Source organism: Vipera berus (assembly GCF_964194415.1).
Source record: "Vipera berus genome assembly, chromosome: 6".
In the NCBI taxonomy this organism is placed as follows: domain Eukaryota; kingdom Metazoa; phylum Chordata; class Lepidosauria; order Squamata; family Viperidae; genus Vipera; species Vipera berus.
Genome location: NC_138208.1, coordinates 67,467,203 through 67,492,024, shown reverse-complemented (window position 1 = coordinate 67,492,024; position 24,822 = coordinate 67,467,203). Strand labels below are relative to the sequence as shown.

Here is a 24,822-nt window from a genome sequence, read left to right as displayed (position 1 = left end):
CTACTGGGCATGTATAATTTGCTTCCTGCCTTCAGCACTAAAATTACATGTAGTGCAAAGAAGCTCATTTTAAAATACAAGCATCATCCTCTCCTGTATTCTGCTATTTTATTTTCTGAGTACAAAGTTGACTGCATTATCACCCATACTTCAACTTGAATATGGAAAGAGAAGATTATAGGCTGCACTACTAAACAAAGTTATTCCTTCGTTTGGTCTTTACTCACATTTTGCAAAATATCTGGGGCTAGGAAAGAATATAGGAGAGATGGCAGCATTAATAATTTCTCTGCAGGAAACAACTATTATAAAGTGATGGAAGTACATTACATAACCATTTTGCACAGGCATTAAATATTCTTTCCCAAAGACCACAAATGATTGGTATTTCAAATGGGGAACCCCATCTTCTCGCTATTTTCCATATATCATATCTGTCATTTTTGTGGATCAAGGCAAATCTGCTCTAACAAAACTGTGTCTGAAATCACAAACCCCATCTAATTATTGTTCCTAAGCCAGTTGGACCACCAGGGAATACCAAGGCTATAGACTAGTTAGGAAGGTATTTTTTTAAGAAAAATTGAAATAAGATGGCAACATGCAATATTTGCAAAGAAATGTACATGGATGTGTCAGTCTAGCCATTAAAATAGCCCTTATTAGAGAAGTCAACAGAGGTCTTCTATCTTTGGGGATAAACTCTTTGATTTTTACTGTTCTCAAATACATCATAACTGGTGTGAATGCTAATACCTAAATTCTGGTTAACAAAATGCAACTGCTGTGTTTACATAACATACTACACCCAACAACTAAATATTAATGTTGCTCACATTGATGGCCATGGAAAGAAAACGGCTACTGACATCAACATGCTGAATCCGAAACTACTGAATCCCATGTTTTTCTAGCTACTTTTCATATTTGTCTCAAAGTCAAATTAAATATGCACCTGCTAGACACATAAACATATAACTCTTCTACTGTCTTTGAGGTCTGCCACCATCCCCACTCTTACTGAGGTTGTGGTACCTGCTTGATCCATGTTTCAGATTAGGAAAATGTGTCTCTACAAAGCAAAATAAAAAGTACAGGATCTTGAAGAATTTCCATCAGATAATCAACACTTTTAATTTAATAGCACCAAATACTGGAAAATAGAAGGTGTACACAACAGAAATAGGTCACTTTTTGTATAGCTTGAAAAAAAAAGAAATTATAGCTGACTCAAATGAAGAATAGCCTTGATAATTTGGCCTTCTGCAACTTTCCACAGATGTTGATTTATACCTCCCATCATGGATCTTGTTGGGTTGGAATATATTAATGCAAAGATGTCTTTAATCAAACCGTTACAGGGAGATACACATTTGGGAAACCTAAAAGTAAGTGTTTTGTGTCTTTAGTGACTTTAATATGGGTGGATTTGAATTCCCAAAATTTCCTAGCCAGCATGCTGGCTGGGGAATTCTGGGAAGTCCACCCATCTTAAAGTTGCTAGGATTGAAAAACATGGCTGTAAGTTCATAAAATAATCTTTGGCGTTTAGATTTCCTCATAAGGTATATATAAGCACCCTGAGTAACAGTTATAACCAATCATGACCACTCAATATATACAGAAGCTAAAACACCAATACTCTTCTTCTTATGACATTCTAGCACATTTTTCTCTTGCTATTAATGGTTCTTTGTTGCTTTTGATGAGCATCAACTTAGGTGCATCACATACGGTAGTCTCCTTACCGATACATTAGATAAATGGCTACTACCTGCACAACAAGAAAGAAGCTAAGTATAAATATGCCTAAATTTAAATTTACAGAACCATTTTGTTGAGGGATTTGAATGGCCAGTTTTGTTCTATGTGATATGAAAACTGCTATTATATTTAATAGGTATCTTGAAGGACAAAAGATTCTGTATATAGCTACTGTTGAAGAAAACTACCTGAAATTTCATACATTTACCCACTTTAATTGCACTTTAAAATGCCTTCCCATTATACCACTTACAATATATAAATATATATAGGACATATAACTTGAAAAACATATATTTCTTTATCACTTCACCACCACACATTATGTGGCGGAACAAAATTTTAGACTATTTTCTTCTATATTCCAATTCTTGGAGAAAAGTTCATTTTAGTTCAGAATTTTTAGTACAAAATGTTCTGACTTAAAGCATCAATCTTAATTAAATAAATTAAGGAGCTTGGAAGCCCTTTAGAAAAGCCGGGCTCGCAATCTGGAGAACTTTTGTCTCAATAAATAGTGAAAGTCCCCCCTCATACCCAGCACTGAAGGAAGATTCAACTATTAATCCAGTCAGCTTTCAATAATGAGATGGAAAGGAGTATTGTCCAGTTCTTTGCCACAGGGAACTCAATGTCTTGGGCTGGCCATGCATTAACCTCTGCTAATTATTTTCCTGGTCCCGCTAATGATATTTGGCACAATGGCAATCTTCTGTTTGAGAGAAATCCCTTCCCTCCCTTCCAAATTGCATACGTTTGTGGAAATCAAAGCCACCCCCAAGTTTAAGGCCAGCTTACATTTTCACTGTTGACATCAGCTTCACTGGGACATCCAAAAAGCTCTCGCCTCAGCAAGTTCCCATCATATTCTAGGAATGTCAGATAGAGGTTGCGGAAAAACTCCACATGCTTGTTCTTTACTCTCAACTTTTTGGGCGAGTTCCAATGTATCACCTGGTAGAGAAAAGAATGCAGGCATCAAAACCCAGCTTCATTGGTTTATCTTCTAAATAAGCCTTTTCTTTTGTTTTTGCATTTGACAACATTTCCTCAGTACAGAAATCATAAGAATATACCAGTGGAAAAGGTATCACTAAGGGACTTCCACATTTACCTCTTTTTTAAAGGAAACCAAGGAAAATTAATAATAGAAAATCCTACCTATTGAATTCTATCTCTCTGATGGGCTCTGTTCTACAAATCTACATCTTGGGCAAAGAGATATTTGAAACACGCTGTCTTTTGCCTGAACGTAAAGTCTTATTAATTATCACATCTTACATTCTTGTTTCTTTGCAAAGATTAGTTGTTAAACAGTCCCTTTATCATTTCTCTACCCTCCAATCCAAATCAACAATCCTACTATTGGCAGTGTAAAGGGAGATGACAAAGGAGTAAGAATGAAAGGCCCTCAGGAAAAAAGCATCTAGTAAAAAAAATACAAATTAGAAAAAAAAAGGTTTTACGGAGGTTATATTTTAGTTATAAAAAGGATTTATTGTTGCAAGCATTAATTTGAAAAAGATCCAAACAATGTATACGGAGAAGAAAAAGAAAGAGGGTTTTGTTGGAAACTCACCCAAAGTTCAGCTTTTAAGAGTTTGCATGTCCATTAAAAAAATTAGACAGAGGTAAGATAGTACTTTAAGTTGCAAATATATTTTGCTGCCACTGATTGCCAAGTGCTGAATAAGCAACAGCTGCATTACAGCTTTGCAAACTGTATCTTCTTGACAGTTCCTATTTCTAGTAAAACAACATCTTCTTTAGGTAATGATACTAAAATAGTTTGATGTTTCACAGGATCACTTACTGGCTACTGAGGAAAAGCCAATAAAAATGAGTTATGTGAAACAAAGAGAACATAAAATATAATGAACAAGCTTAATTCAGAAATCTCACAGAAGAAAACAGTTACCTCAACTATCCAGAAAAAGATTTTGACTAGAAAACTAGCACAGCTCTACCAAGCTATGCCTTTTGTTTTATAGTAATTTGAACTTTGAATCTGTGCACACAATGCAGTGAGATGTTCATATAATAAAGTGAAATAACGTTATTTAGTGACAATTTAGCACCCTCTGAAGAAACACCCCTTTTTAGTCCACTGCATAAAATCCAAGGAGCAGGGAACAATAAAGCATTAATAATAAGAACATGCCTTCCTCTGTAGAAAACAAAAAGTAAGTTAATGCAGGTCATAAAGGAAAGAGCACTTAAGGACCAGTTAAATATTTTTAGAAGGAGATAAATGCTTTTTCTTAAGTGTAGAAGTGGAAATTATTGGTCAATTTTTTAAAGGAAGGATACAACGAAGAAAGCAGGAAAAAATATCAACACAATCCTAAAACATGAGGATAATTTCCTTTTGAAGTTCTTTTATATGATTATGTATCATCAACTCATTTTTGATTCCTAACAGCATAAATTGATTTTCTCTTTAATATTATATTAATTAAGCTTGATTTTATTTTATTTCAGTTTGAATTTAATGTAAATTAAACATAGTGAATATGTTACTTTCCTTTTGTTATAATAGAAATGAAAATAACAAAGTTTTGAAGTCTCTGGGGACCACATCTCAGGGACCTTGACACACTTTACACTACATTTTCATTTTACCAAAAGGAATTTGGACAGTTTATCAGGCCCATTACCAATGCATATAATTGTCAAAAAGAAAAGGAAAGAAAGAGGAAAATGCATCATTAAAAAGGGACATTGAATTAAATGGAATTTATATGTGTTAATTCATATGCACAGATACCAATTTAGAAATGATTACTGTAATTTGAACAGCAATACAATTGTTATACTGGCGGGGAAAAATATGACCAAGGGGACTGCTCTCCAAATGGTAATTACTGAGAAACAGGTTCAAGGCCATGTGATTCCTTCTTCCAGTTTAAACTGTGTATCAAATGAACAGCCCTTCAAATGAGGAGTGTATTTTGAAATAGGCTACATGGTCATACTATTATTTGTTCAGGATTTGGGATGAAGTTGTTTTAGATTTACCAAGCTTGCATGAATACCAGGCACCAAGCAAATATGGAAGACGTTAGCTAAATGAAGACTTGTAAGAAGATGCATTTATCTAGATTAGTCCTTGTCAAATTTGGCAAATAAAATGACTTCCTCTTTTAGAATTTTCCAGCCAGCATACTGGGAGTTGAAGCACACATATTTTAAATTTGCCATGCTTGAGAAACACTGATCTAGATCCTCCATTTTAATCTTTCTGCATCTGCAGTACATATTTAGTTCTTTAAACTGCTGTGGCAGAAGTGCATGGAACCTAGAAGACTGCACAAATCCTTGAGGATTGATTGATATGACCTCAGTGAGAATAAGTCTTAATCAAATCAGGGATTATCACACAAAAAAAATAGTCAGTCTAGGCAATTACTTCATTAATATCTGCCAACTAGGCCAGGGGTAGGCAACCTTGGCTCTTTTATGACTCGTGGACTTCAACTCCCAGAATTCCTGAGCCAGCCATGCTGAGGGAAAAGAGAGAGGTTTACAAGCTGAACCATGCTGGCTCAGGAATTCTGGGAGTTGAAGTCCACGAGTCATAAAAGATCCGAGGTTGCCTACCCCTGAACTAGGCAGATACAAATTGAAAGTTTCTGTTTGTCTAAAACTTAATGGATCTCAAGGACTTGCTGTTCATAAAGTTATAATACTGGAAGATGTGTCAGGAATCTATATGTGAACAGAAGTTAATGGAGCCTACAGGAGAATAAGTGAAACTGATTAGTGTCACCTTTTTTCAGTGGTGCTGTTTATAGGGAAGCATGTACAGAATAAGTAAAAAGGTAAAGGTAAAGGTTCCCCTGCACATGCGTGCTAGTCGTTTCCGACTCTAGGGGCCGGTGCTCATCTCCGTTTCAAAGCCGAAGAGCCAGCGCTTGTCCGAGGACGTCTCCGTGGTCATGTGGCCGGCATGACTACAGTAGACGCCAAAGGCTCACGGAACGCTGTTACCTTCCCACCGTAGTGGTCCCTATTTTTCTACTTGCATTTTTACGTGCTTTTGAACTGCTAGGTTGGCAGAATAAGTATATGTCCAATATTTAAGAACTATTAAGGAAATATAAAAATATACAACACAGAATTAACTTATGCTGTAATTAAAATGTTACAAGTCATTTGACATTCAATATGTAAAAATACATGAAATGGACAATGGCTTTCATAAATATAATAGCCTTGTGATGACAAAAGCAATACCTAATTATCACCATCAACAAAATGGGATACAAATATTGTTGCAGAATCATTTAATGGCTATTAAGTTCAGTTAAAGTTGAGAGTAAGAAGATAGCAAAATACAAATGTTTCCTTGTCTGGAAGAGAGCTCTTGCATAATACATAGGTTTGACTGAATGATCACAATCTAAAAAATTACTTAAGAGAAGTAATTTTTCTCAGTAATCTGTTTGCCTGATGGGATTTCTTTTTCTTCAAAAATAGGCACCATTGCCATATCACAAACTAGTTTTATTTATTTTATGATTAGATTTCTAAGACCTTCCAACTCAGACATCTGGATAGTAAGTCCACTTAAGTGTAAGTGCAATTAGTTCTACATTTCTTTTAATCCTGTTCTATAGTTCTGTTTATCTTTATAATCCTGGGTTAGTATTATGAAAGATGAGAAGGCCACGTCTGCAGAATACGTTGGCATTCTATAAGAACAAGCTCCTGAGCAGAATCTAAATGCAGGCTTAAAACTATTGAAATGCCTTAACTTACAACTGAACATAATATAGGTCAGCACCTACTGGAAATTATTATGAATATTTAAATCCTACTTCTTTTGGAGTTAATAATAAGCCCATATATTTCAACCTTAAGAGTTCATAACACTGGCAGCCACTCACAACATTTTAATTTAATGTTTCTATTCTAAATCTAATCTCATAATTGCCATCTCACGATCTCTCTTTATATAAATGCTCAAATAAATATTACAGATATATTTTGACTTGATCTTGGTAAGCTTTGCCCATTTTGATAACTTCCATTTTTGTAGATCAGCAAACAGTATAAACCATTCTTCTTCAGGAATGCACAAGAATTTCATGCAGTACTGAGATCTACATGGAACCATTCCAGTGAAATTGTTTTTGAATGCATTTCTGTACTTTATTTTTTAAAAAATGTACTGATAGTCCTTGATTTATGACAGTAACGGAACCTGTCCATTAGTGTCTACAGCTGATATCTACATTAAATAACTATGTTATTAACAACCTCCCCATCCTGCTCTTTCCAATGCATTCATTAATTAGAGCATGCGTTGAATCAGAGGTGCGGGAGAACATGAGAGGCCTGGTGCAGGCACAGACCCACCTGCATTGCGCCTCCCAAGGCCTCACCCCACTCTCTGAGGTATCTCATGTTCTGCTTTCTGTCCCTTGCATTCTCTACAGCCCCAAGGCCCCCTACCCCTGACCTCACAACTGTACACTTACCATTGAAAGATATCCAGAGCTCAGGAAATTGGAATAGGGAGGGCCCCTCTGTTGGTGGGCCACATGACACAATTGAGAAAAAAAGCTGGTTTTGCTTTCCTTGCTATGCTTTGCTCCCCCAGAGCCAGCTAGTGTGTAAAGTTACCGGTTTTTGGCACTGGGTAAGCTGAAAATAAATCCTGCTGGTTTTGCTTTCCTCACAATCCTTTATGTTGCTTTACACTAGCGCTGTTGATCCTGGGGAAAAAAATATTGTGAGGAAGGCAAAAGTGACAGGATTTATTCTCAGGTCACCCAGCAAGGAAAACTACCTTTCTGCTAGAGCTGTGGGCCTTGGGGGAGCAAAGCATAGCGAGGAAAAAAACATGGCAGGATTTATTCTTGATTGTGCCAGCAACGGACTAGCAATGGAGCAGCCATCCCTTATCCTGACTTCCTAAGATCTTGATAGCTTCGAAAGCTAAGTGAGTGGGAGTGGGGAGGAATGTGTGGATCCCGGTGGGGTGGCAAGCCCTACGGGGACCCAGCGGGGCAAGATGAGAGAAAAATAGGTGGATGGGTTTGTGCAGTGTCTCTATTGGTTGGTCGCAAGAGCAAATGACCGTGGAGGCACTGTAGGCATTGTAACTTTGAAACGGGTTTGTATGTAGCTTTTGGGGCGGTGTCGTAATGTCAAATGGTCATTAATTGGTCTGTTATACCTGGAGGACTACCTGTATAATTAAACATTTTAAAAATAGGAATATATATATTGATGCAAAATCAGCACACAAAAGACTACTGTAGGAGAAATGAGCTCAGAGAGAACCAAGGATCCCTGATTTCAACAAATATTCTCCTTTATCTGTACAGTAATATGTACAAGAACTAGACCAGGGGTTCCCAACCAGGAGTATGACACAATATTCCAGGGGGTGCGAAAACTTGGGTTTTCAAAAGTATAGTGTATATGCATAATTTGTTGCCATTATTTCAAATGTTTGTAAGAGAAGCGAGAATATATCAGAAGTATTCTAGGGGTGCGGGGTATAGAAAAGGTTGGGAGCCGCTAAACTAGACAGATGCTTATCACTCTTCTTACTATATTTACATGCATGGCCAGATTTATAGGGTAATTAAATACATACACAGACACACACACACAACTACAATTGCTCTTCAAGAAAATAAAAATATAGGTTTGTGTGTTTTACTTATACTGTATTGTATTAAATCCTTCCTTCCTTCCTTCCTTCCTTCTTGGGAAAGTCACTGAACATTGAAAATGAAACTCGTGGCAGCAGCAGCAATTCAGCAGTGTAGCAGCAACCAGCAGCACTGAAGCATCCACAACTTCTCCAAATTTTATTCCCATAGGAGCAATGGGTTTTAGATTTTGGACACATTCTGTAAGTTAGCTCATTTGAGGTACCATGGTTCAGAAATTATTACCCTTTGATGCACAATTTTGCCCAATTAAAGGTCATGGCAGCAAGAGTTTTAACAGGACACAGATCTGAGAAAATGCATTTATTCTTATGTTTTTGAAATGTTTAAGAATTTATGAATGCTATAAATAATACTCTCTTTTCCATTTAACATATAAGTATGGCACATTTTCTAACAATAGGTTTACAGTAATAAATTGGGTTGAAGTAGAACTTTTTCCAACCTGGCTCTGTTCAGATACACTTTTTTTTAAAAAAATAATGTTATTAAAGTTTACAACATTGAAGTCCAACTACAATAAGCCCCAGTCAGGATGAAATCAGGTGGAAAATTCTTCTATTGATATGTACACAATTCTGCATAATTTATTATAATTCAACAGAACTCATATCCCACATAATTCAACTATGAATGTTGATGCCATCCTCTTAAACGCCCTTGTAACTGCTACATATTTTTAAATAAATACTGGAAAACTTTTCTAGAGCAAGTAGCTACCCCTAATTTTGAATACTTCTTTGATCAGAGCAACCCACTCTTTCTTACAGTCTTTCTGACAATATTTTTCCCTATTGACATACTTCATACAGAATTCCATGAATATTTATCTTATGTTTGAATGTTGAACTATTACGAACCTGACCTTTTTTGAACAGAAGCTTCCATTGAATGCTACACGAACCTTAAGAAGTCATTCTCAAAGAAGATTAGCCCTTTTAGGAACTGGGGAATTTAACTATCTTATTACAATGAAGCAGAATTAGTTGTACCCACACTGGAATTGAAGCATATTTGCATTTCAAATTGATGGATCAAAGTTTTCAAAAACTAGGAAAGTGATAGAGGTTTGTCATAATGTGCTACTGAATACAGATATTTTAAGGTCAGGATCATCAGTTTTGCCCTTCAGAGCTGAAAGACTCTGGGAAAAACAACCTTTCTTAATATTGGAGATATTGGAACTTTGCTAATGAAAATTGTGATACTGTATTTGATACTGGAGTAAGAAAAGGAAAGAGTGCATTACAATATATAAACATCGTAATATAAAGTTTAGGCTTACATATTCTCTTTTTATGTCATGAAGTGAATAATATTCTTGCTGATATGCAATGGGTCATTATATCAAAGCCAATAACCTTAGCATGGAAACCGTATCAAATGGATGTTAAGCAAACTGGCAAACTATGATTCGCTATTAAACCGAGTACGGTTCTGTTGAGCTAGGCAACCTTACAGGCACAACGAAGTATTAATTATAGCAGCCTGCACCCTGCTCAAGGCAAGAGATCTTATACCATCTTACCCCAATTTGTTCCTTATCTGCTAAGAAATTTTGACACGCAGGGTCAATGAAAAGAGCCTTTTCCACTTTGGTCCTGGCTCTGTGGCACACTCTGACCACCAGTGGTGAGAACTGCCCTCACCTTTGTTGCCTTCCAGAGGGTATTAAAACTTGGTTTTACTGGTTGGCTTGGGGGCCCAAGGGGACACTCACCACTGGTGGTGCTTAATGGGGTAAGAAGATCTCATTCCTATGCTGTCCATCTCCTTTTAGTTTTTTTTATATAGTTTTTCTTTAAAATTATGTTTCTACTGTTTGTAAGTTCGCAGAGTCATCTTAATGGTGAGAAGGGTGGCATATAAACAAGCAAATCAATTGCCAAAAAAGGACAAAGATGTATTGTTTTTATTTTACATTCTAGTTTGATAAAATGTAAAATAACTCTTCTGTTTGAAAAATGTGATTGCCCTGTTAGCATAGTCAAGAAAATAAAGGTAGCTCAGGATTGAACTGTAAAGTTGTGGAGCTCTCTTTGAGCTTGGTTGTTTGCTTGTAGACATTTCATTACCTGACTAGCTAACATCCTCAGTGCTAGTGAATGTGTAATTACATGAAACTAATGTAAGTAAAGCAAACTCAGACTGTAAAAGGACTCCACAGTCAAGAAATGTCAAACCAATATAAGCTGCATAATTGAAGGAAGAGTCAATCACCCTAATTTTCTAGAAACTGAATTTGCTTTTGAGGATATAGGAAATATGGCTAAGCATGAAAAACAAAGAAGGCCAAGGATCAAGGCAAGTGTTCACAATCAGAACTATATCCAGTCCAATTTATAGGCCTTGCAAGAAATACAAATGAAAAAGAGTTGTGATGAATTTGAAAGGCTTGTTTTGGGTTACAGTGCTGAAATAACAGACATTTTAGCAGACAGTTTTTACAAGGTGGTTCTCTTTTAGAAAATATAGATAGGAAGATATGATGGCACAGAACTAATTAGTGTAGTTTATTTTTCACAATAAGGTATATGATTTGAATCACTGGAGAAGCAAGAGTTAGTTCAGCACAGATTATGTTTAACATAATGGTACAATTGAACAAGGAGTATTAAGGAAGGGATTTATGGGAAGGGGCATATTGTCAGTAATTAAAATCTACTGCTGAAATGAACTTTTATTGAATTGTTGTTGAAAAAAAAATAGTTTCTGCAATTATTTTCAGTGCCCAAATTATCTGTGTTGTATCCTTGACAACCAGCAAATTCTTTGCTTGATTCCTTTAGTGAGGTCACTGAATTCATTGTTGGGGAAATTCACAATTAATTAATTTGTTATATAGGATTTCAATTACTGTGTGGTCTTTGTCAATTTTCTGGGGCTGAAAACTCTTTATCCAGCAGAAAAAAAATCTTTTTTTTAAGTTGGAGTACTGGATCTGAATCCAGTCTCTGACCTAAGGCTGGAAATGTTTAGTGGCTGAGGCTGCAATTAATATTTGTGTGCAAAAACAATGGATGGATCTATGGATCTTTGCATATTAAATATGGCAATAGCACTTAGACTTATATACAGCTTCCTAGTGCTTTACAGCCCTCTCTAAGCGGTTTACAGAGTCAGCATATTGCTCTCAACAATCTAGGTCCTCATTTTACTGACCTCAGAAGGATGGAAGGCTGAATCAACCTTGAGCCGTTCATAATCAAACTCTTGGAGTAAGCAGTGAGTTAGCCTACAATGCTGCATTCTAACCACTGCACCACCATGGCTCTATGCATGTGATATGTGTGATCCATACGCCTTTTAATGCAAGTTCTTCCCAATGATTTAAAATCATGTCCTGTGACCAGACTAAGAAACAAATGCTGTGTGGGCCTAAAGCACTTTTTTGGGTTAGAACAGCTACAGTAACAGAATATTTCAAGTCTGAATACGCTTTCCTCTTTTACCTCTGTGTGAATTGGGGTGCTACTGCTATCTGAAGCATTTTTGTAGACTACTTCCTTGGTGTGGGCAACTTTTATCTGAACATTGCCTTGGATCTTCATTCTGTCCCTCAAGGCCATCCTCTATACTTTCCACATTTCTTTCTTTGGCTATCCATGGCTTAAAGGAGAAGCCAGATCCAGCAAGCAAGGCCAAAGCAAATTCTTTGAGGTGAAGAGAGACAAAGGCAGACAAAGGAGACATAATAAGACAGCTTGGCTTTATCTTGGTATGCGTATAAACTGAGCCAAATGTAATCTTGGCCATCACAGAGGAATCCCATTTAGTGAAGTTCTTTTCAGAGAAACGGATCAATTTTGTCTCTTCAGCATTCTGAAGCCAACAGATGCTTTATACAGGTAGCCATATGGTACCTGTAAAAGGCTTCTGTTATACAGGGGGAAAGAAAAGTGAGGAACAGGCCATAACATGATCATAGCAGCACAGCCTGGGCTTTCATCCCATCTCCACCCAATTCCATCCAATGCTGGGCAGAGCACGGACAGGCCTGCTGGTCTTGATCCCACACTGTATTTTTTACCTGCTGGGAATACAAGGCAAAGCAGAGCAGCTTATCCTGCCCTATTCCTCCCTGCCAACGTTAGTGGATGTAAGCAAAGAGAAGCACAGCTTTGGTGGCTGCCCCACACTGAGTCCAAAGGAGCCGAAGTCTGAGAAGTGACCAAGGAAGTGGAGGGAAATCAATGCCTTTTTTCCACATAAGGCAGCTCTTGTTACAAGTAAATGGGAAAACAAGACGACTAGCACGGAGTAAGCAAGCTAAGGCAGCAGAGGCAGAAAAGCAAGCCTTGCCAGAAATTAGAGCGATCCGAGAAGTAATGGGCTGCTGTGGAAGGAAAAGCTGTTTGTTTCTTTGGGAGGCTGTTGAAAACAGAGAGGAGTTTGGCTACGCAAACTGAGATTCAGAGTATAATCTAAGTCCTCTTAAATTTCATGTGCTCATAGAGGAAATGTTCCTTAATTATGAAAAAGGATTTTGCAAATATCTGAAGGACTATTCCCACAACCCACCCAAAAAGTGAAGGGACATTGCTTCACTTGGATGGTTAATTAAATCACTTTCTTCTGTAACTGTTTCCTAAACATTTAGAGCATTTTGAAAGATATTCAGGACACAGTTTACTATCTGGAGACTCAAAAAATCAAAAACAAAAGCCCCAGACCCCATCCCTTTTGAGCCTCAAAAACTAATAGTGTTATCAATGCAATGAACATGAATTTGGACAAATTCCAGGAAACAGTGGAGGAGGGGGAGCTGGCATGCTATGGTCCTTGGGGTCTCAAAGAATCAGATACAATTTAATGACTGAACAACAACAATAACATTCCACACAAGATGAAACAAAGATCTGTAGTGGGCAAGGCTCTGTAATGCATGGGGACAGTTTCTTTTTTCTTTTCTTTTGGATGGGGATATTTGGGGTGTTAGTTACGCTTGCTATTCTAACTTATTTTACTATTTTAGAGCTTATACAGTAGCATTTATGTCTTTCCCACATCAAAATAACACGAAACTGTGATGTTTGAAATTTGTGCTCGGTGAGGGCTAGGATATTAAGTCTTCTCCCTCCCCTCAACTCTCTCCAAGAGGGCTGGTTCTGGGGTCTGAAGTTGCCCTCCTTTGTCTCACACAAAAGGCATTCATTGCTCAAAATTGTGAGCAAAGCAACAGAGAAACACACACACACACACACACACACACACACACACACACACACACAAATGAACAACAGCCACTTATGATGATAGCTAACTTTGTAATAGAATACTTTGGTAAGGTTGACAAACCCCCAAATCCCCGTGATCTTGGGACCAGATGAAATTAAATTGGTGCCTTTTTTGCTTGATAGCAATAATTTGGTTTTGTTTGATTTAAGGAATGCTAAGATCTTGTCCAGCTTAGTATGGAATTTAAAAACTTTTACAGTTCTTTTCCCCCCACACAATCCTTCCTAATCCTCTAATGCCAACATGTACCATTCATCTCTTTCTTTTCTATCCCTTGGAGGTTTCTTCTACATTATTCTTGACTCCAGCTGGAATCAGTATGAAATACTGAATGTGCCAAATATACTATATCGGGCCATTTATTTTAAATGTCATTGAAACTGCTTAATTTTCACATTTTTGTTTTAAAAATCAAGCTTGTGCTAAATATGTCAACCCCACTGTTCCCCCCCATGGACGACACGTATGCACCAGTGATTCTGCCTATTAAACTAATAGATATATATTTCTCGATACAAGTAGGGCAGATCCACAAGTGAAATTATTCTTGGATGAAACTGATCTGTTCAGCTTAATATGATCCACAGAGCCCTGCTCATGAAGCAACAACTTTAAGCTGCAGTTCTGTTTCAAAAATAGACCTGAACATGACTTCTGTGAGACACCCAGTGTTGCTAAGCATAATTATAGAACAGGGATTTATTTTGTTTTATCATTCTCTGCACTAGGTTGGAGATGTAAAGCAATTTGCAGTTATCCCATTAGCTTACAGTGCAAACACGGAAGAGCTCGATCCCTTTCTCCTTTCCACTTCCCCCATCAAAAGTATATAAAGAGAATAAAATTACTTTGGTTCTACTTACTTTATATAGCAAATATGAAGAATATGCACATTTGTAAAAATCCCCTCTCTTCTATTGCTTTAGTCAATTTGTATTAGGATCTGGCTCTCAGACAGCTTTTGGGAGTTATACTTAATTTATGACTTAACAATGACTATTTTTGTCATGGGTGCAAGCCTTTTATTCAACAGCAACTCTTCTTTGACTGCATAACACCCTGCAAAAATAACTTGGGGAGTCCAGAACCATCGCTGAAGAAAATCCATGTTGTTTATGTTATGTATTGGGCTTAATTGTAACACCACGTGGTAAGCTGGAGCTAGCTAACGGTTCCCAGCAACTCAGACACCCCGTCTCCAGTGCTGCTATTGGCTGGCCCTAGGCGGCAATAGGTTGCTTTAAACCTATTGGCTGCCGCCTAGGGGCCAGGCTATAAATTGCTGCAGGCTGCAGCTCAGTTCCTCAGTTCAGATACTGCAAGCAAATAAACATGACCATTGCTGAACTCGCTCGCCTCATCTTCATTCCTGTGCAATGAACTCACTACACAACACTGGCGACGAAGGTGGGATCCTGCTTCTCCGAAGGAGCTGAAAGTCACTAGGGGAGAGGCAGCGCACGCCTGGTGGGAAAGGCATTTCCCCTCCCTTATGGTCAGCTAGCCAGACACGCTAGCGACCACGTGCTCAGTGGATCACTCCCTGGGCATCGGAAAAGCAGGATCAGAAGACGCAGGAACCAGCAGAGAAGATCAGAAGAATGCCCAAGGTTGGACGGCTGCAAGAATTCGACATCAAGCGACCAGAAGGATGGCCATCGTACCTGTCCCAGGTCGAAAACTACCTCTGGGCGAACCAGGTTGCAGAGGATGGACTGAAGGCCGCCACGCTGCTCTGTGTGTGCGGCCCAGCAACATTCGATCTGGCTGAAAACTTGTTCGCGCCAATGCCGCTGGAATTGGTCTCCTACGCTAATCTAAAGAAGAAGCTTGGAGAATACTTCCAACCGAAGATGTCGGTAATTGCTTGGCGCTAGACCTTCGAACAACAAACGCAGCAGCCCGGTGAGACTGCATCAGAGTACATTGCGGCCTTGAGGCAGGCCGCATGCCTGTGTAAATTTTCAAACATCGAAGAGCGACTTCGAGACTGGCTCATCTGCGGCCTACGAAATCGAGAGATGCAGCAAAAACTTTTTGCTAGAGCAAACCTGTCGTTCGCTGAAGTCCAGGACTAAGTCATGGCAGACGAATCCGCCGGGGGTGCTGTCCGAACAATCCGACCTGCCAAAACAACACATCGCGAAGAAGCCGTCCACCACGAGGACGCCGAACACAGAGGAATCAGAAGATGAAGATACCAAAGTCGACAAGCTGCACAGACAGCCTGACACACAGCACCGCAGCAGCAAGCAACAAGAGACTCCTTTCAAGGCAGATCTCTTACCTAGATGTAAAGGTTGTGGTGGCTGCCACCAATGTGCAGACTGCAGATTCTGGTCAGCCACGTGCCGGGCCTGTGGCAAAACCGGTCACATCGCAGCAGTATACTGAGCTCGCCAGAGGGACCGGCCATCGAAGTGCCAGTCGTAAGATCTTACCAGGAGAGGTACTGGGGCCCAGGGGGCGTTTAGCGTGGGGTTTTGGGCAAGCTGCAGAAATGTATGCCGCACTGGGGCCCAATGACCCCTCAGACCCAAATTTAAACTTCAGGTGGAGCTACAAGGCGTCCCCTGTAAAATGGAGTTGGACACAGGTTCAGCCGTTTCCATCATTTCTCTGAACACATTTAATTTTGTGTGCAGTTGCAGTAGAAAATGGGCCAAGCTGAGGCCCTCCAACATGATTTTAACAGATTTTCAAAACGCGAAATTCATAGTCAACGGTGGAGCTACCTTGGCCGTTAAATTTAAGGGATTTTTTGGGCACCTGGATGTCGTAATAGTAGGGGGCCAGAGAACGAGTCTAATTGGACTCAATTGGTTTGATGCATTAGGCATCTAAGTAACCGGTATCGACCGGACACAAGCCGCGAATCTAACGTCAGTTTGTGAGGACTTTGCAGATGTATTTGATTCAGCCCTAGGAACATACACAGGCCCGCCTATATCATTCAAGCTAGACCCCAACGTGGTCCCCATTAGGATTAAGCCTCGAAGGGTTCCCTTTGCCCTCAAACATAAATTTGACACAGAAATAGACAAGCTTGTAGAACAGGGCGTTTTGTAACCAGTTGATGGTGGGGAGTGGGAAACTCCTATAGTAACACCACTTAAGATCAACGGAGAAATTAGAATATGTGCAGACTACAAATGCACAATTAACAAAGCCCTTAAGCAACACGCATACCCTGTCCCAGTGGTGAACCACATCTTGGCATCTTTGCAAGGAGGCACCATTTTCACAGTTAGATTTGGCACAGGCCTATCAGCAACTGCCGGTTGATGAGGCCACAGCCGCAGCTCAGATGATCGTGACTCACAGGGGGGCTTTTAAAGTGAAGCATTTACAATTTGGGGTTAGTGTTGCACCAGGCATTTTCCAGGGAATCATGGAATGCACACTTAAAGGCATTCAGGGTATTTGCCCTTATTTTGATGAGGTACTTATTGCAGGGGAATCCACAGAGGTGTTAGCCAGCAGGCTCAGAGCTGTCCTACAGAGGCTGCGTGAAGCAAGCCTCAAGAGTAAATGCAGTACTGGGGTTTCTTCAACCGAATTTTTGGGATTTCGCATTGATGCTAACGGCCTTCACCCAGCTGAGTCCAAAGTGAAGGCCATTCAAATGGCACCTAGCCCTAAATCAAAAGGAGAGCTACAAGCATTCTTGGGCCTCCTCAACTTCTACCATGCATTTCTGCCTAACAAGGCCGCATTGGCAGAGCCACTTCACAGGCTCTTAGATAAAAAAGCTTCATGGGTTGGGGAGGGGGAAGAGGGTGGGGGGGAGGGGGTTGGGGAGGGGGAAGAGGGTGGGGGGGAGGGGGTTGGGAGGGTTTTTTTCTTCTTCTCTTTTTTTGGTTTGTTAAAGATAAAATATATTGTAAAACTTAATTAAAAAAAAGCTTCATGGAAATGGACCAGCATTCACGAGAAAAGTTTCCAAGACCTAAAGGCACTTTTGTCGGTTAAATCTACTGTCACTCTTTTTAGGGAGTCTAAACCAGTCTGTTTAGCATGTGATGCATCCCCTTATGGGGTGGGGGCAGTCTTGAGTCATTTAGAGAAGAATGGAACACAAGTTCCTATTGCATTTTATTCAAGGACACTGTCCTCTGCTGAGCGTAACTACGCTCAAATTGACAGAGGCCTTAGCCATTGTAGCAGGAATTAAAAAATTCCACGGCATTCCGATCCTGCAAGCAAATAAACATGACCATTGCTGAACTCACTTGCCTCGTCTTCATTCCTGCGCAACGAACTCACTACACAACAGTTTATATTTTTAAAAAGACACCTGGATATTTCTGCAGCTTGTAAATATGATAAAATAAGTGCACCATCTCCCAATATCTTCCTTGCCCCAATTATTTTATTTTTGGGAGATGAAATCTGGTCAGAGTTGTCTTGATTGTAGTGATTATTCCACTGGGAGGTCTGTTAGGAGCAAAATGTGAGAGTTAACAACAAAATGTGTTTACATTCCTAGCCAGATCCCACTTTGTTTGTGCATGGCAGTCCTATACCAGGCGTTCCCAACTCCTGGGCCGTGGCCCACTACTGGGCTGTGGTTTATTTGGAATTGGGCCACACGAGTGATGGGCCAGCACATGCACGCAACTCAACTTGCCCAAGTGGTGGGCTGGCAGGCACTTATGTGAATTCAGGCTGGCCCGCGACTCATACAAGTCAAGCTGTATTGAGTGCGTGCACCACCCCACCACTCATGTGGCCCAGTTCCCTTCCCCCCCCAGCCAGACCACCAAGTCGCAACGGTTGGGGACCACAGTCCTATACTAATGTGTGTACATGATCTAACAAGATGCATTTCAGTGGTGAGATAAGTAGGGTCTTGCACTTAGGCAGGAAAAATCAAATGCACATATATAGAATAGGTGGTACCTGGCTCAACAGTAATGACTATGGCAGTATTTTGGTATCCTAATGGACCATCACTTAAGTATAAGCCAGCAATGTGCTGCAGCTACCAAAAAAGCCAAAGCAATCCTAGCTGCATTAATAGAGGGACAGCATCACAATCATGAGAAATGATAGCACACCTTTATACTGCACTAATGAGGCCATATTGGAATGTTGTGTCCAGTTTGGGTCACCACATTACAAAAAAGGCACTAGGACCCAAGAAAGAGTGCAAGATCCTATAAAAAGTGCAGAGAAGATCAACAAAGATGGTAAGAGGCTAAACTGTATGAAGAGGTGATCGACTTATTCTCCAAAGCACCTGAGGGTAGGACAAGAAGCAATGGATGGAAGTTCATTAAAGAGAGATCCAACCTAGAACTAAGGAGAAATTTTCTGAAAGTGCAATTAATCAATAGAACAGCTTGCCTCCTGAATTTGAGAGCGCTCTATTGCTGGAAGTTTTCAAGAAAAGATTGGACAGCCATTTGTCTTTGGACTAGAAGATCTCCAAGGCCCCTTATAGCCATATCATTCTATCTGTAGATATCTAACCATAAGGGTATTTTATTTAGTAAAATTTCCAAAATTTATCTATGGTTTTTAAGTGGAAAACATTTTTCAGGATCTGAAAAATCCTACTGCATGCAATATCCTTATTACTGGAGCAACAATAATGCCAAAGTTTGAGAAAGAGTCCATGATCAGTAATACAGTCAATCCTTGGTTAATGACCTGTTGATTAGGGACCATTCAAAGTTACAATGCCCTCCCAAAAGGTAGTTACAACTTGGTTCTGGAGTTCAATGGCAGCAACCCCCTGCAGTCACATGATCACATTTCTAGTGCTTGGCAATCTTTTCAGATAGTTTCTGGCAAAAAATGCTGATAGGCATGCACTGACTTGCTCAATGATTGCACTATTCCCTTAATGTCCACAGCTTTCTCTTTACTACCATGGCATTTACTTCATGAACTTCACAAAAGGTTGTAAAATTGAGTCAGACACATGGGTGCCTTGATGTACGACCGTCATGAGTCACAGTTGAAATTCTGGGCTCTATTACAGTTGTAAGTTGACAACTACCTATAATATGATCTTTTTTATGAAATATGTTTTATTTAATCTATTCATCCATTCTCCAAAGGAAGAAGTACTCTAAGCTCTCAGCTAACACCCAAGATGGTAACAAGATGACAATAATTACATTTAATCTCCCATTTAACCTCCCATTGCATTGCTTACTTACCTAGAAACAATTCTCACTAAACAGTGTTACTTCCTCTGAGTACACATGAAAACAACTATATGTTAATAGGCATAAACCTTGATCTGTAAAGGTTTCAAAGAGGTGATATTCTCTTTTGGTTCCATTTTATTCACAAATAAAACTGAAGATTGCTTTGATAGACAGACGATGGTAAATAACAAAAGCAACATCATACTATTAAAATGCAAAGATCATACTATTAAAATGCAGTCAGCCCTTTTGTATGTGTGTCGCATTTGTGCACATATCTAAAAATGAGCAGAGCTTCCATTGCAATGGCAATGATGCTGTGTTCTCATTTTGATGAAAGCATTGGACCCTGCAGGTGCTTCCAGTTTCAAATAGTTTTAATAAGCAATTTTCTTTCCTGGAGCTGAAGACATCTTTAGGTTTTATGCCATAAATATATAAAAGAGAGGGAAGAAAGTCTGGTTAATTACATCTGACTCACTTATATATCATTCTAAAATGCTTTATCCATACTTTTATAATCTCCTCTTACACAAATACAAATGCTTACATCCATGTTTGTTCCTATAATGCTAAAATAATATATTTTGTAATGCAACTCTTGTATTAAAAGGCATATATTAAAGATGGTTGCATACAGAATGCATATATTAGGGAAACTGAATTAAAACTATTTATGGTAAGGAAATTTGCAAGCCAAACTGTGCAACTCAGAGAAAAATATTTATCAAAAAAGTATGTTTTAATTTTAATGTTGAGGAAATTTGGTAGAAAACACTTGTGAATAAGTATATACGAAAGTAAAACAAATCAGATATACTACATACAGGGCTTTTTTTCTCATAGAACACTCAGAACGGAGTTCCGGCACCTTTTTTGGATGGAACCTTTTAGGGTAGGCAAGGCAGGTTGTATGACATGTGTGAGTTCCGGCACCTTTTTCTTTTACAAAAAAAGCACTGACTACATCTCTCTACCCATATGCAGAGCTGGTTATTATTAGTCAGTCAATTATCTGAAATTTACCTTAAGATCAGAAACATCTCGGTAGCATTGTTCAGAGCGGGTGTGGTCTGATAATTGGACATTCCAGAAACAGGGAAGCTGATAGACAAGAAAGGGATTCTGTTTGATGACTGCATTGAAAATATCCTAGAAAGACAAACAAGCAGACAAACATTTTTCACTTTGCAGAAAACCAATTTCATGTTGCAAACTGTCTTTATAATTATAATAATTATAATAAAAATGTGGGTAAACTATAACTTCCCATCTTTGAACTATAATTTATCTTGATTGGGATTTCTATTTTTATTCTTTTAAAGATATTTATGTGTTAGGATTTTAATGTTTTAATGCTGGAAGCTGCCCAGAGTCATTCGCTATGAGATGGGCAGCAAATAAATTGAATAAATAAAATAACTAAGAACTGAAAGGTTTGGGTGTTTTAGCTTTGAAAGAAAAAATGTCAAGTCTTACACTGTATTTGTCAATATAACCTGGACCTTTGCTGCTGATTCACATTTGACAGCTGTTGGGTTCTCAAGAAAGACTAACTATAAAACAAAGCTGCCTACTCCTTTCCTTGTCACGGTTGTTAAAAACCTGCCCACGTACATTATGTCACTATCAAATCTGAATACTGTATCTTCATAATTAAAGATAAAAAAACATTTTATACCAACATTTGAAGTTAAAAGCATCAAACTGCAAACTAAGAAGGACCAACCAACAAACCATAATACATTAAAACTTACCTAGATTTAACTGCATTAACAACTTAAAAACAAGAGCTTCAAGATATTTGATATTGCTTTTTAAAGGTAAAGAGGTGTTTTAATTTGGAGCTAAAAGGATCTACCCTAATCCTTACCATATTTCCCTAGTGAGAGCATCCAATTTTGCAGTGTCCCATAGAGAAAAATCTTTTTTTAAAAGTTTAATAATATCCTTCTGTGTAGATAAGGGCCTTTCTGATTATTAGGAACATTATTTCTTTAGATATTGATTTTCCATACTATTTGACTAGTTATACGCCATCAGGTTGGTGCTGACTCCTAGCAACCAAAGAGATATTCTCCAGCATGATCTCTTTCTAGCCTGGGTCCTTCAGATCTTCCATTGGGTATATTTGTCGCACTATGAATTTATCTTTCAGTAATTTGAAGTAGACCAGCTTGGAAAACAGACATCACAAATACTAGAATGTTGTTGATGTAGGCCAGGGGTCAGCAACCTGAAACAGTGAAAGAGCCACTCGGAACCGGTTCCCTCACAAAAGAAAAAACTGGGAGCTGCAAAAAAATGTGTGCACATGCGCATACATGCGCGCATGTGCAGAACAGGGTTTGACTGAAGAGTGGAGCCAAGGCGAGATATGCACCTACCCTGCATATTTGAATTGATTGGTTGAACTTTTTTAGTCCCACTTTTTTTTTTTTTGGACTGCACATGGCAGAGGACTGGGAGCCGCAGGAGATGGCTGAAAGAGCCGCATGCGGCTCCGGAGCTGCGGGTTGCAGACCTGTGATGTAGGCTATAACCATAGAAAATCTGACAGAGCTTCCCTTTCCCTCTTGTTCATACCAAACCCAGTCAAAGCAGGGCAATCTTGAGGGTTTTTTTTTTTTGAAAACACACTTCACTGTTTTCCTGGGTAGAGTTCACTTTACTTGAAGGTGATCTCTGTATTCCTCTATATAGCTATCTCTTTCCCAACTTTCCCAGCTTTATAGACTTTCCAAGAGAGCTAAAATTTTGCGTAACATGTTCTAAATATGATAATTTGAGTTTGGTTATTTCGGCTTCAGGTGGGCTTTAATAATGAGCCTTGAGTTAGGCTTAAAAAGCATGCTATTCTTTCAGAATTTTAGTGAAGGAATATAGTGGCCTTATTTGACACACTACTACTCCACTACAAAGTAGTGGAGTTCTGACTGCTGAAGCTTCTCAGCTATCATGAAATATACTTATGCATAAGGTCCAACAGTAATCTAATATACTATCAGTGGTATCTCTTCAACAGTGTGAGAAAAAAAGTGATAAATTTGAAAGAAATAATAGAGATTTTGGATGTTTATCACTTTTTTGTTGGTAATGATGGTGGTGGTGGTGTTGAATAGGAAGAAAATTCAGAAAACATTGCAAAAAAGCCACACTTTGAATAAAAAAAGATAACAAAATAAGCTAAAAAGACATGGAGGGCGGGGGAGTAAAAACAAAATATGGTCAGATAAAACATATACAGGTACTTAGATGTGTATCATCCTGGAAATGCAGTATGTGATTATATATCATCAAGGCTAATAGTTAATCCAAAATGCTTCAATCACTCCTGCCTTCAGTTCAGAATGGGTATTGATTATAAGATTATACTTTTCACACCAGACAGTTAAATTGAATTCCATATATAACCCTCATATTTAAACCAAGGCTGTCTCACTTGAAACTTTTTTACAAGGATCTTGGTGTCCATTGGAAAAGCACTATCTTTTTGTCTGTCTACTTTCCCACCAACCTATCATTTAGCACTGTATGTAGAATACCAGGTAGGAAAAAGTGATTGATCCTAAGCCATTACATTGCAGGAGTAATGAAACAGAGCCTACATAAAAACTTATCTATTCGAACAAGCCGGCCTGGCCTGATGGGTTTGGGTTTTAACATTATTTTAACTAACCTACTACATTGGGCACAATCATTTAACTTTAAATCTTGTATCCTGTGTTCTTATTTTTATTGCCCTGTACACCGCCCTGAGTCCTTCAGAAGGGCGGTATATAAATCAAATAAATAAATAAATAAATAAATAAATAAATAAATAAATAAATAAATAAATAAATAAATAAATAAATAAATAAATATATCACTGCTTACAGTTTTTTTCCTAGAAAGAGGTAAAAAATAGAATAACTCATTTTCTTATCTTGCAATATTGGACAATTGTCCAGTCTCTAGCATTTCCTGTTAAGAAAGATTTTAGAGATTATTATGAAATATTATTTACTGAGACTCTGGATAAAGCAGATTATCTTGAAACTTTTCAATTAAACCTTGATCTGGTTGTGTGATGGAAACTGAAAACTTTATGGATAACTTGTGAGTGGAAAGAATACTGGGGGTTTTTTTGGACTTTCAGATCACTGAGCAGTTATGGAACTCATCAACCATAGTAGATTATCTTTGAGGGCTGGGGCTGTTTTGCAATAGTTCTAATTATTCTCATTTGGTAGTTCCGGAGGTAATTCATCAGTTCAGAGTGAAGTTTCACCAATATGCAGATGATATACTGACCTGTATGTTTTCACTATAGGCTAAGCAAAAGGTACAATGTATCTTCTTAACCAGTGTTGGAAGTTGGGGACTGGCTGGAATAAAAGTAGCTCAATTTATTTTTATTATTAAGGTGGAATTGCGGTCAATTCTAAACATCATCTGGCTCATTTTGAACTTATTTGGCTTTGGGAGGAATTGCAGTTCCACAATCTTCGACTCTCTTTGATTCACGGTTTCTACTTGATCAGAAAATGGAGGCTGTAGCCAAGAAAATCTTAGCTAAATTGCTAAAGGCCCCCTTTTTTGCCTGGGAAGCTCTGTCAAGAAAAAGTTATGTCTTTCACTTGAAAACTTCAAACTGCTGATGGCTGTCAGCTCTTACAGGAATATTTCATCAAGACTCTAAGCATTGTATTGGATACCTGTGTTTCTGGATATAATTCTGCTGTTTTCATCTATAGAGCTTTGTATGGTTTGGAAAAAAACACTTTTGGAATATCTTCAAGTCACCTGTCCTTGTGCTGTGCAATCTTTTAAGGAAGGAATGCTTCAAATACATTTTCCTTTCAAAATGTTAGACACTTGGAAATAAAAAATAGGACATCTCCTTGGCTGTTTCAGCTTTTTGGAGAAGCTTGCCCAATCCCAAAGTCTGGATAGCCTCTCTCTAAGGTTCTAAGTTACTCTAGAGCTAT

General features: G+C 38.5%; 1 protein-coding gene across 3 annotated transcripts in view; it reads right to left on the bottom strand.

Moving 5' to 3' along the window:
• Positions 1 to 24,822, bottom strand: part of LARGE1 (LARGE xylosyl- and glucuronyltransferase 1) — a 385,917-nt gene that overhangs the window by 51,256 nt on the left and 309,839 nt on the right. For all 3 annotated transcript variants that reach the window (XM_081331422.1, XM_081331421.1, XM_081331423.1), the window contains 2 exons: positions 20,879 to 21,004; positions 2,563 to 2,718 (listed from right to left, as the gene is read on the bottom strand). In XM_081331422.1, the coding sequence (XP_081187548.1) occupies positions 2,563 to 2,718; positions 20,879 to 21,004 (282 nt within the window). The remainder of the gene's footprint in view (positions 1 to 2,562; positions 2,719 to 20,878; positions 21,005 to 24,822) is intronic.